Here is a 12,503-nt window from a genome sequence, read left to right on the forward strand (position 1 = left end):
AGTAAATATTTAAAGAGACATTAGTGAAGCTGAGTCTAATAATAAGGTGAACAGAGGCGCCTCCTGCAGGTGAACAGAGGCGCCTCCTGCAGGTGAACAGAGGCGCCTCCTTCAGGTGAACAGAGGCGCCTCCCGCAGGTGAACAGAGGCGCCTCCTGCAGGTGAACAGAGGCGCCTCCTTCAGGTGAACAGAGGCGCCTCCCGCAGGTGAACAGAGGCGCCTCCTGCAGGTGAACAGAGGCTCCTCCCGCAGGTGAACAGAGGCGCCTCCTGCAGGTGAACAGAGGCGCCTCCCGCAGGTGAACAGAGGCGCCTCCTGCAGGTGAACAGAGGCGCCTCCTTCAGGTGAACAGAGGCGCCTCCTGCAGGTGAACAGAGGCGCCTCCTGCAGGTGAACAGAGGCTCCTCCTGCAGGTGAACAGAGGGACTGCAGCGTGTGGGACATAAATAAACGGTTTTATTTTCTCGAATCACACAAACGTTAGTCACAGTCCATTGGAAACACGAGCGTCCAATCACATTCAGTCTCTGCAGGTCACATGTCGGACCACAGGTCACATGTCGGACCACAGGTCACATGTCGGACCACAGGTCACATGTCGGACCACAGGATGGCGCGGCTGCCCTTCTCCACGCTTGCCACGTACGCCCCCGACGGCGACCACGACACGGAGTTAATGGCGGAGCTGAGGACACAAACAACAGAGACATCAGGGTCACTTCAGGGTCACTTCCTGTTTACATGGTTTACTTCCTGTTTACATGGTTTACTTCATGTTTACATGGTTTACTTCCTGTTTACTTCCTGTTTATATGGTTTACTTCCTGTTTACATGGTTTACTTCCTGTTTACATGGTTTACTTCCTGTTTACTTCCTGTTTACATGGTTTACTTCCTGTTTACTTCCTGTTTACATGGTTTACTTCCTGTTTACTTCCTGTTTACATGGTTTACTTCCTGTTTACATGGTTTACTTCCTGTTTACATGGTTTACTTCCTGTTTACTTCCTGCTTACATGGTTTACTTCCTGTTTACATGGTTTACTTCCTGCTTACTTCCTGCTTACATGGTTTACTTCCTGTCTACATAGTTTACTTCCTGTTTACTTCCTGTTTATATGGTTTACTTCCTGTTTACATGGTTTACTTCCTGTTTACATGGTTTACTTCCTGTTTACTTCCTGTTTACATGGTTTACTTCCTGTTTATATGGTTTACTTCCTGTTTACATGGTTTACTTCCTGTTTACATGGTTTACTTCCTGTTTACATGATTTACTTCCTGTTTACATGGTTTACTTCCTGTTTACATGGTTTACTTCCTGCTTATATGGTTTACTTCCCGTTTACTTCCTGCTTATTTCCTGCTTACATGGTTTACTTCCTGTTTACATGGTTTACTTCCTGTTTACATGGTTTACTTCCTGTTTACATGGTTTACTTCCTGTTTACTTCCTGTTTACTTCCTGTTTACTTCCTGTTTACATGGTTTACTTCCTGTTTACTTCCTGTTTACATGGTTTACTTCCTGCTTACTTCCTGTTTACATGGTTTACTTCCTGTTTACTTCCTGTTTACATGGTTTACTTCCTGTTTACATGGTTTACTTCCTGTTTACATGGTTTACTTCCTGTTTACTTCCTGCTTACATGGTTTACTTCCTGTTTACATGGTTTACTTCCTGCTTACTTCCTGCTTACATGGTTTACTTCCTGTCTACATAGTTTACTTCCTGTTTACTTCCTGTTTACATGGTTTACTTCCTGTTTACATGGTTTACTTCCTGTTTACTTCCTGTTTACATGGTTTACTTCCTGTTTATATGGTTTACTTCCTGTTTACATGGTTTACTTCCTGTTTACATGGTTTACTTCCTGTTTACATGATTTACTTCCTGTTTACATGGTTTACTTCCTGTTTACATGGTTTACTTCCTGCTTATATGGTTTACTTCCCGTTTACTTCCTGCTTTCTTCCTGCTTACATGGTTTACTTCCTGTTTACATGGTTTACTTCCTGTTTACATGGTTTACTTCCTGTTTACATGGTTTACTTCCTGTTTACTTCCTGTTTACTTCCTGTTTACTTCCTGTTTACTTCCTGTTTACATGGTTTACTTCCTGTTTACTTCCTGTTTACATGGTTTACTTCCTGCTTACTTCCTGTTTACATGGTTTACTTCCTGCTTACTTCCTGTTTACATGGTTTACTTCCTGTTTACATGGTTTACTTCCGGTTTACATGGTTTACTTCCGGTTTACATGGTTTACATGGTTTACTTCCCGTTTACATGGTTTACTTCCCGTTTACATGGTTTACTTCCTGTTTACTTCCTGTTTACATGGTTTACTTCCTGTTTACATGGTTTACTTCCTGTTTACTTCCTGTTTATATGGTTTACTTCCTGTTTACTTCCTGCTTACATGGTTTACTTCCTGTTCACATGGTTTACTTCCTGTTTACATGATTTACTTCCTGTTTACATGGTTTACTTCCCGTTTACTTCCTGCTTACATGGTTTACTTCCTGTTTACTTCCTGTTTACATGGTTTACTTCCTGTTTACTTCCTGTTTACATGGTTTACTTCCTGTTTACATGGTTTACTTCCTGTTTACTTCCTGTTTACATGGTTTACTTCCTGTTTACATGGTTTACTTCCTGTTTACTTCCTGCTTACATGGTTTACTTCCTGTTTACATGGTTTACTTCCTGCTTACTTCCTGCTTACATGGTTTACTTCCTGTTTACATAGTTTACTTCCTGTTTACTTCCTGTTTACTTCCTGTTTATATGGTTTACTTCCTGTTTACATGGTTTACTTCCTGTTTACTTCCTGTTTACATGGTTTACTTCCTGTTTATATGGTTTACTTCCTGTTTACATGGTTTACTTCCTGTTTACATGATTTACTTCCTGTTTACATGGTTTACTTCCTGCTTAAATGGTTTACTTCCCGTTTACTTCCTGCTTACATGGTTTACTTCCTGTTTACATGGTTTACTTCCTGTTTACATGGTTTACTTCCTGTTTACTTCCTGCTTACTTCCTGTTTACATGGTTTACTTCCTGCTTACTTCCTGTTTACATGGTTTACTTCCTGTTTACATGGTTTACTTCCTGTTTACATGGTTTTCACAATAAAACACAAAACCTTAAGAGAACAAATAAAAATGCATGAAACCATAATCCAGATGTTTCCTCCTAAACCCATACTCCAGATGTTTCCTAAACCCATGATCCAGATGTTTCCTCCTAAACCCATAATCCAGATGTTTCCTCCTAAACCCATGATCCAGATGTTTCCTCCTAAACCCATAATCCAGATGTTTCCTCCTAAACCCATGATCCAGATGTTTCCTCCTAAACCCATAATCCAGATGTTTCCTCCTGACCCCATACTCCAGATGTTTCCTCCTAAACCCATAATCCAGATGTTTCCTCCTAACCCATGATCCAGATGTTTCCTCCTAAACCCATGATCCAGATGTTTCCTCCTAAACCCATGATCAAGATGTTTCCTCCTAAACCCATGATCCAGATGTTTCCTCCTAAACCCATAATCCAGATGTTTCCTCCTGACCCCATACTCCAGATGTTTCCTCCTAAACCCATAATCCAGATGTTTCCTCCTAACCCATGATCCAGATGTTTCCTCCTAAACCCATGATCAAGATGTTTCCTCCTAAACCCATAATCCAGATGTTTCCTCCTAACCCATAATCCAGATGTTTCCTCCTAAACCCATAATCCAGATGTTTCCTCCTAAACCCATGATCCAGATGTTTCCTCCTAAACCCATGATCCAGATGTTTCCTCCTAAACCCATGATCCAGATGTTTCCTCCTAAACCCATAATCCAGATGTTTCCTCCTAAACCCATGATCAAGATGTTTCCTCCTAAACCCATGATCCAGATGTTTCCTCCTAAACCCATAATCCAGATGTTTCCTCCTAAACCCATAATCCAGATGTTTCCTCCTAAACCCATAATCCAGATGTTTCCTCCTAAACCCATGATCCAGATGTTTCCTCCTAAACCCATGATCCAGATGTTTCCTCCTAAACCCATAATCCAGATGTTTCCTCCTAAACCCATAATCCAGATGTTTCCTCCTAAACCCATGATCCAGATGTTTCCTCCTAAACCCATGATCCAGATGTTTCCTCCTAAACCCATAATCCAGATGTTTCCTCCTAAACCCATGATCCAGATGTTTCCTCCTAAACCCATGATCAAGATGTTTCCTCCTAAACCCATGATCCAGATGTTTCCTCCTAAACCCATGATCCAGATGTTTCCTCCTAAACCCATGATCCAGATGTTTCCTCCTAAACCCATGATCCAGATGTTTCCTCCTAAACCCATAATCCAGATGTTTCCTCCTAAACCCATGATCCAGATGTTTCCTCCTAAACCCATGATCCAGATGTTTCCTCCTAAACCCATGATCCAGATGTTTCCTCCTAAACCCATAATCCAGATGTTTCCTCCTAAACCCATGATCCAGATGTTTCCTCCTAAACCCATGATCCAGATGTTTCCTCCTAAACCCATGATCAAGATGTTTCCTCCTTAACCCATGATCCAGATGTTTCCTCATAAACCCATGATCCAGATGTTTCCTAAACCCATACTCCAGATGTTTCCTCCTAAACCCATGATCCAGATGTTTCCTCCTAAACCCATGATCAAGATGTTTCCTCCTAAACCCATAATCCAGATGTTTCCTCCTAAACCCATGATCCAGATGTTTCCTCCTAAACCCATGATCCAGATGTTTCCTCCTAAACCCATAATCCAGATGTTTCCTCCTAAACCCATAATCCAGATGTTTCCTCCTAACCCATGATCCAGATGTTTCCTCCTAAACCCATAATCCAGATGTTTCCTCCTAAACCCATGATCCAGATGTTTCCTCCTAAACCCATGATCAAGATGTTTCCTCCTAAACCCATGATCCAGATGTTTCCTCCTAAACCCATGATCAAGATGTTTCCTCCTAAACCCATGATCCAGATGTTTCCTCCTAAACCCATGATCCAGATGTTTCCTCCTAAACCCATAATCCAGATGTTTCCTCCTAAACCCATGATCCAGATGTTTCCTCCTAACCCATGATCCAGATGTTTCCTCCTAAACCCATGATCCAGATGTTTCCTCCTAAACCCATGATCAAGATGTTTCCTCCTAAACCCATGATCCAGATGTTTCCTCCTAAACCCATGATCCAGATGTTTCCTCCTGACCCCATGATCCAGATGTTTCCTCCTGACCCCATGATCCAGATGTTTCCTCCTAAACCCATGATCCAGATGTTTCCTCCTGACCCCATGATCCAGATGTTTCCTCCTAAACCCATGATCCAGATGTTTCCTCCTAAACCCATAATCCAGATGTTTCCTCCTAAACCCATGATCCAGATGTTTCCTCCTAAACCCATGATCCAGATGTTTCCTCCTAAACCCATAATCCAGATGTTTCCTCCTAACCCATGATCCAGATGTTTCCTCCTAAACCCATGATCCAGATGTTTCCTCCTAAACCCATAATCCAGATGTTTCCTCCTAAACCCATGATCCAGATGTTTCCTCCTAAACCCATGATCCAGATGTTTCCTCCTAAACCCATAATCCAGATGTTTCCTCCTAAACCCATAATCCAGATGTTTCCTCCTAACCCATAATCCAGATGTTTCCTCCTAAACCCATGATCCAGATGTTTCCTCCTAAACCCATAATCCAGAGGTTTCCTCCTAAACCCATAATCCAGATGTTTCCTCCTAAACCCATGATCCAGATGTTTCCTCCTAAACCCATGATCCAGATGTTTCCTCCTAAACCCATAATCCAGATGTTTCCTCCTAAACCCATGATCCAGATGTTTCCTCCTAAACCCATGATCCAGATGTTTCCTCCTAAACCCATGATCCAGATGTTTCCTCCTAAACCCATAATCCAGATGTTTCCTCCTAAACCCATGATCCAGATGTTTCCTCCTAAACCCATGATCCAGATGTTTCCTCCTAAACCCATGATCCAGATGTTTCCTCCTAAACCCATAATCCAGATGTTTCCTCCTAAACCCATAATCCAGATGTTTCCTCATAAACCCATGATCCAGATGTTTCCTCCTAACCCATAATCCAGATGTTTCCTCCTAAACCCATGATCCAGATGTTTCCTCCTAAACCCATAATCCAGATGTTTCCTCCTAAACCCATGATCCAGATGTTTCCTCCTAAACCCATAATCCAGATGTTTCCTCCTAAACCCATGATCCAGATGTTTCCTCCTAAACCCATGATCCAGATGTTTCCTCCTAAACCCATGATCCAGATGTTTCCTCCTAAACCCATGATCCAGATGTTTCCTCCTAAACCCATGATCCAGATGTTTCCTCCTAAACCCATGATCCAGATGTTTCCTCCTGACCCCATGATCCAGATGTTTCCTCCTAACCCATGATCCAGATGTTTCCTCCTGACCCCATGATCCAGATGTTTCCTCCTGACCCCATGATCCAGATGTTTCCTCATAAACCCATAATCCAGATGTTTCCTAAACCCATACTCCAGATGTTTCCTCCTAACCCATGATCCAGATGTTTCCTCCTAACCCATAACCCAGATGTTTCCTCCTAACCCATGATCCAGATGTTTCCTAAACCCATGATCCAGATGTTTCCTGACCCCATAACCCAGATGTGTCCAGATGTTGTGAGGGACTGACTTGTGGTTCTTGTCCAGGACTCGATCCACCTTCCCCGTGAGGACGTTCCACACGTAGAGAGCGCCATCTGCTGACCCTCCGGCCACATAACTGCCGTCAGGACTGAAACAGCAGCATTACAGTTATTATTACTGTGATCCAGATGTGAGTCCAGATGTGGGGGGCGTGGTCACTCACCTGAAGGTCACTCTGGTCCAGTCGGCTCCGCACTTAAAGCCCTGGGCGCTGGAACACAGAGGCACAGGTTTGACTCCTCGTGGAAACACTGCAGTAATATTAGCAGCAGTTTCATAGTAGCAGTAGCAGTATTACTGTAGTAGTATTTGCAGTAGTAGTACTGTAGTAGTATTTGCAGTTGTAGTAGTAGTACTGCAGTACCTGAGGGTCTGCCTGACGGAGCTGGTCGTAGTAGTACTGTAGTAGTATTTGCAGTAGTATTAGTAGTAGTACTGTAGTACCTGAGGGTCTGCCTGACGGAGCTGGTCATAGTAGTACTGCAGTAGTATTTGCAGTAGTAGTAGTAGTAGTAGTACTGTAGTACCTGAGGGTCTGCCTGACGGAGCTGGTCCTCAGGTCGATGCAGTAGTAGTAGTATTTGCAGCAGTAGTAGTACTGTAGTACCTGAGGGTCTGCCTGACGGAGCTGGTCCTCAGGTCGATGCAGTAGTAGTATTTGTAGTACTGTAGTAGTACTATAGTAGTAGTACCTGAGGGTCTGCCTGACGGAGCTGGTCCTCAGGTCGATGTAGTAGTAGTATTTGCAGTAGTAGTAGTACTATAGTAGTAGTACCTGAGGGTCTGCCTGACGGAGCTGGTCCTCAGGTCGATGTAGTAGTAGTATTTGCAGTAGTAGTAGTACTATAGTACCTGAGGGTCTGCCTGACGGAGCTGGTCCTCAGGTCGATGCAGTAGTAGTAGTATTTGCAGTAGTAGTAGTACTGCAGTACCTGAGGGTCTGCCTGACGGAGCTGGTCCTCAGGTCGATGCAGTAGTAGTAGTATTTGCAGTAGTAGCAGTAGCAGTACTGCAGTACCTGAGGGTCTGCCTGACGGAGCTGGTCCTCAGGTCGATGCAGTAGTAGTATTTGTAGTACTGTAGTAGTACTATAGTAGTAGTACCTGAGGGTCTGCCTGACGGAGCTGGTCGTAGTAGTACTGTAGTAGTATTTGCAGTAGTAGTAGTACTGCAGTACCTGAGGGTCTGCCTGACGGAGCTGGTCCTCAGGTCGATGCAGTAGTAGTAGTAGTAGTAGTAGTAGTACTGCAGTACCTGAGGGTCTGCCTGACGGAGCTGGTCCTCAGGTCGATGCAGTAGTAGTAGTACTGTAGTAGTATTTGCAGTAGTAGTAGTACTGCAGTACCTGAGGGTCTGCCTGACGGAGCTGGTCCTCAGGTCGATGATCTTGATGACGTCGTCTCTGGAGCAGCTCAGCAGCTCCGTCCGGTCGTAGTTCAGGTCCAACGACGTGACTCGTCCCAGGAGCTCCAGCTCCCGCACGATGGCCTCCGACCTGTAAGTACTCGCATACTCAGTACTGGGATACTCAGTACTCTGATACACAGTACTCTGATACACAGACCTGCAAGTACTCGGATACTCAGTACTGGGATACTCCGACCTGCAAGTACTCGGATACTCAGTACTGGGATACTCCGACCTGCAAGAACTCGGATACTCAGTACTGGGATACTCAGTACTCGGATACTCCGACCTGCAAGTACTCGGATACTCAGTACTCGGATACTCCGACCTAAAAGTACTCGGATACTCAGTACTCTGACCTGTAAGTACTCGGATACTCAGTACTCGGATACTCAGCACTCTGATACTCAGCACTCTGATACTCCGACCTGCAAGTACTCGGATACTCAGTACTGGGATACTCAGTACTGGGATACTCAGTACTCGGATACTCAGTACTGGGATACTCAGTACTGGGATACTCAGTACTGGGATACTCAGTACTGGGATACTCAGACCTGTAAGTACTCGGATACTCAGTACTCGGATACTCAGACCTGTAAGTACTCGGATACTCAGTACTCGGATACTCAGTACTCGGATACTTCGACCTGTAAGTACTCGGATACTCAGTACTCGGATACTCAGACCTGCAAGTACTCGGATACTCAGTACTCGGATACTCAGACCTGCAAGTACTCGGATACTCAGTACTCTGATACTCTGACCTGTAAGTACTCGGATACTCAGTACTCGGATACTCTGACCTGCAAGTACTCGGATACTCAGTACTCGGATACTCTGTAATCTGACCTGTAAGTACTCGGATACTCAAACCTGTAAGTACTGGGATACTCTGTACTCGGATACTCGGTACTGGGATACTGACCGGATGTCCCAGAATCGGACCTTCTTGTCGAAGTGTCCGCTCATGACGCACTGCTCCGTACAGACGAGGTCGTTACAGCTGGAGCCGGCGAAGACCGTCTTCATACCTGGACAAACGAGAGTCAGAGGAACTGACCTCACATGAGAGGAAGAGGAGAGGAGGGGGAGAGGAGGAGGAGGAGGAGGAGGAGAGAGAGAGGAGGAGGAGAGGAGAGATGAGAGGAGGAGAGAGAGAGGAGGAGGAGGAGGAGAGGAGGGGGAGGAGAGGGAGGAGGAGGTGGAGAGGGAGAGGGAGAGGAGGGGGGAGAGAGGAAAGGAGAGGAGAGGAGGAGGAGGAGAGGAGGAGGAGGAGAGGGAGAGGAGGGGGGAGAGAGGAAAGGAGAGGAGAGGAGGAGGAGGAGGAGGAGGTGAAGAGGAGGAGGTGAAGAGGAGGAGGTGGAGAGGAGGAGGTGGAGAGAGAGGAGGAGGAGAGGAGAGAGAGAGAGGAGAGGAGAGGAGGGGAGGAAGAGGAGGGAGAGGAGGAGGTGAAGAGGAGGAGGAGGAGGAGAGAGAGGAGGAGGAGAGGAGAGAGACAGAGGAGAGGAGGGGAGGAAGAGGAGGGAGAGGAGGAGAGGAGGGGAGGAAGAGGAGGGAGAGGAGGAGGAGAGAGGAGGAGAGAGAGGAGGGAGGAGAGAGAGAGAGGAGAGGAGGGGAGGAAGAGGAGGGAGAGGAGGAGGAGGAGAGAGGAGAGAGGAGGAGGAGAGGGAGAGGAGGGGAGGAGGAGAGAGAGGAGGAGGAGAGAGGAGAGAGGAGGAGGAGAGGGAGAGGAGGGGAGGAGGAGGAGAGAGAGGAGAGGGAGAGGAGAGGAGGAGAGAGGAGAGAGGAGGAGGAGAGGGAGAGGAGGGGAGGAGGAGGAGGAGAGAGGAGAGAGAGAGGGAGGAGGAGAAGGTGAAGAGGAGGAGGGGAGCAGTAGAAATGTGACTCACAGACTTTGGACTTGAGGTCCCAGAGCTTGAGCGTTCGGTCGTAGCTCCCGGAGACGATGCGAGCGTTGTCCAGGAGGAACCGAGCCGAGAGGACCTTCCCACTGTGGCCCGTCAGCGTGTGCTGCAGAGACACGCGTGTAACATGTGAGACACGCGTGTAACATGTGAGACACGCGTGTTTAACATGAGCTACTGGTCACTTCCATAGTGGACTGGAGCACACCTGCAGGGGGCGCCACACCCTAAACCCCTGCCCCGCTCCTGCAGCTCCATCACCCCCTGAAAACTTCTATGATGGACGACGACGCCCTAAAACTGGTCTCAGCGGATTGGTCAGATCACAGCTCAGGCCCCGCCCCCCTCGGCCTCCGTCTCCGATGCGATTGGTCTGTGGGACGTGACGTCGTTGTCGCGGCGACGCCCACAGAAGCTGAAGCGGGCGCCGCACGCCGTGATGTCACGTCCTGTTTCTGTGAGCGCGCTCAGACCCAGCGGCACTGGAGCATGCTGGGAAACCGAGCGGGGGCTCATGGGAGGCGGAGTCCGAGGGGCGGGGTCAGAGGTCAGACCTTTTACTTCGACATCACAGACCAGACACGCCTTCACCTCCTAACTCCCACCTGAACAGGATGCCATTTTCTCCAGTTTGGCTTTACCCTAATCTAAAAAAAGTGACAAAAATTCAATAAAAAAAGTGACAAAAATTCAACAAAAAAGTGACAAAAATTCAACAAAAAAGTGACAAAAAATTCAACAAAAAAGTGACAAAAATTCAACAAAAAATGTGACAAAAATTCAACAAAAAAATGACAAAATTCAACAAAAAAGTGACAAAAATTCAACAAAAAATGTGACAAAAATTCAACAAAAAAATGACAAAAATTCAACAAAGAAAATGTGACAAAAATTCAACAAAAAAGTGACAAAAATTCAACAAAAAAGTGACAAAAATTCAACAAAAAAGTGACAAAAATTCAACAAAAATGTGACAAAAATTCAACAAAAATGTGACAAAAATTCAACAAAAAAATGACAAAAATTCAACAAAAAAGTGACAAAAATTCAACAAAAAAGTGACAAAAATTCAACAAAAAAGTGACAAAAAATTCAACAAAAAAGTGACAAAAATTCAACAAAAAAGTGACAAAAATTCAACAAAAAGTGACAAAAATTCAACAAAAAAGTGACAAAAATTCAACAAAAAATGACAAAAATTCAACAAAAAAATGACAAAAATTCAACAAAAATGTGACGAAAAAAAAAAAAACATAAAAAAGGTGACACAGCAACAACGCGAGGAAAAAGGTCAGTTTTGTGGGTCTTAGCTTTCAAATGAGGTGCTACACAGGCCTGTATAATGGCCAAAGAGGACAGAATGTATTCGGTTTAGGCGGGGGGGTAAGAGGTTTTAACCACGTCAGAATCAGAGGAATCCGGAGAAAATATTACGGCATTTATTTGTTTCCTTCTCCACAAAAACATCTCAAATCCAAGATGGAGGCGCTCACACCTGGCTCCGCCCACACCTGGCTCCGCCCACACCTGGCTCCGCCCACACCTGGCTCCGCCCACTAGGCTTCTCTGTCTAAATCAGGGGAGTAGAACCACTGACCCGCAGCCTGTAGTCGTCCACGGTCCAGATGCGGCTGGCGAAGTCGTTGGAAGCGGCCAATAGGAAGGAGCCCTGCGGAGAGAGAGAAGGGGAGGAGTTACGGATGGGCGTGGCTGAGGGGGCGGGGCTGAGGGGGCGGGACTCACGGTGCTGTCGAAGTCGATGCTGGTGATGCCGGCGTTGCTCCCGGTCAGGGCGCCTTTAGCCTCGCAGCGACCCGCGATCACCTCCCACAGCTTCAACGCGCCGGTCCATCCCTCCGGTCGCCAACAGCCGGGAGGCGGGGCTAAACTTCACCGCGTTCACCTCGCCGTCGTGAGCCTCCTGCAGGACGGGAGGTTCACAAACCAACATCAAGGACGGAATCTTTACGGGACTTTCAGTCATTTCTGTCGCCTCGATTGTTTGGATATTATTTATTTATATCTTATTTACTTTTTATTTATTTTTTATTTATTTTTTATTTATATTTTATTTATATTTATTTATTTTTTATTTATTTTTTATTATATTTATTACTTTTTATTTATTTTTATTTATTTTTTATTTATATTTATTTATTTTTTATTTATTTTTATTTATATTTATTTACTTTTTATTTATTTTTTATTTATTTTTTATTTATATTTATTTATTTTTTATTTATTTTTTATTTATATTTATTTACTTTTTATTTATTTTTTATTTATTTTTTATTTATATTTATTTACTTTTTATTTATTTTTTATTTATTTTTTATTTATATTTTATTTATATTTATTTATTTTTTATTTATTTTTTATTTATATTTATTTACTTTTTATTTATTTTTTATTTAATTTTTTATTATATTTATTTACTTTTTATTT

At 44.5% G+C, this 12,503-nt stretch overlaps 1 protein-coding gene across 1 annotated transcript in view; it reads right to left on the reverse strand.

Moving 5' to 3' along the window:
- Positions 1–592: 592 nt before the first annotated feature.
- The window catches only part of LOC306979065 (autophagy-related protein 16-1-like), a gene marked incomplete at its 3' end in the record, with an annotated part of 37,499 nt that continues 25,588 nt past the window's right edge, over positions 593–12,503 (reverse strand). The window contains 9 exon segments of the mRNA XM_079577860.1: positions 593–686; positions 6,731–6,832; positions 6,908–6,955; positions 8,090–8,239; positions 9,080–9,185; positions 10,044–10,164; positions 11,656–11,727; positions 11,802–11,894; positions 11,896–12,051. Of these exon segments, the coding sequence (XP_079433986.1) occupies positions 593–686; positions 6,731–6,832; positions 6,908–6,955; positions 8,090–8,239; positions 9,080–9,185; positions 10,044–10,164; positions 11,656–11,727; positions 11,802–11,894; positions 11,896–12,051 (942 nt within the window).

The sequence above is a fragment of the Gobius niger genome (genome assembly GCF_951799975.1).
Source record: "Gobius niger genome assembly, chromosome: 1".
Taxonomy (NCBI): Eukaryota; Metazoa; Chordata; class Actinopteri; order Gobiiformes; family Gobiidae; genus Gobius; species Gobius niger.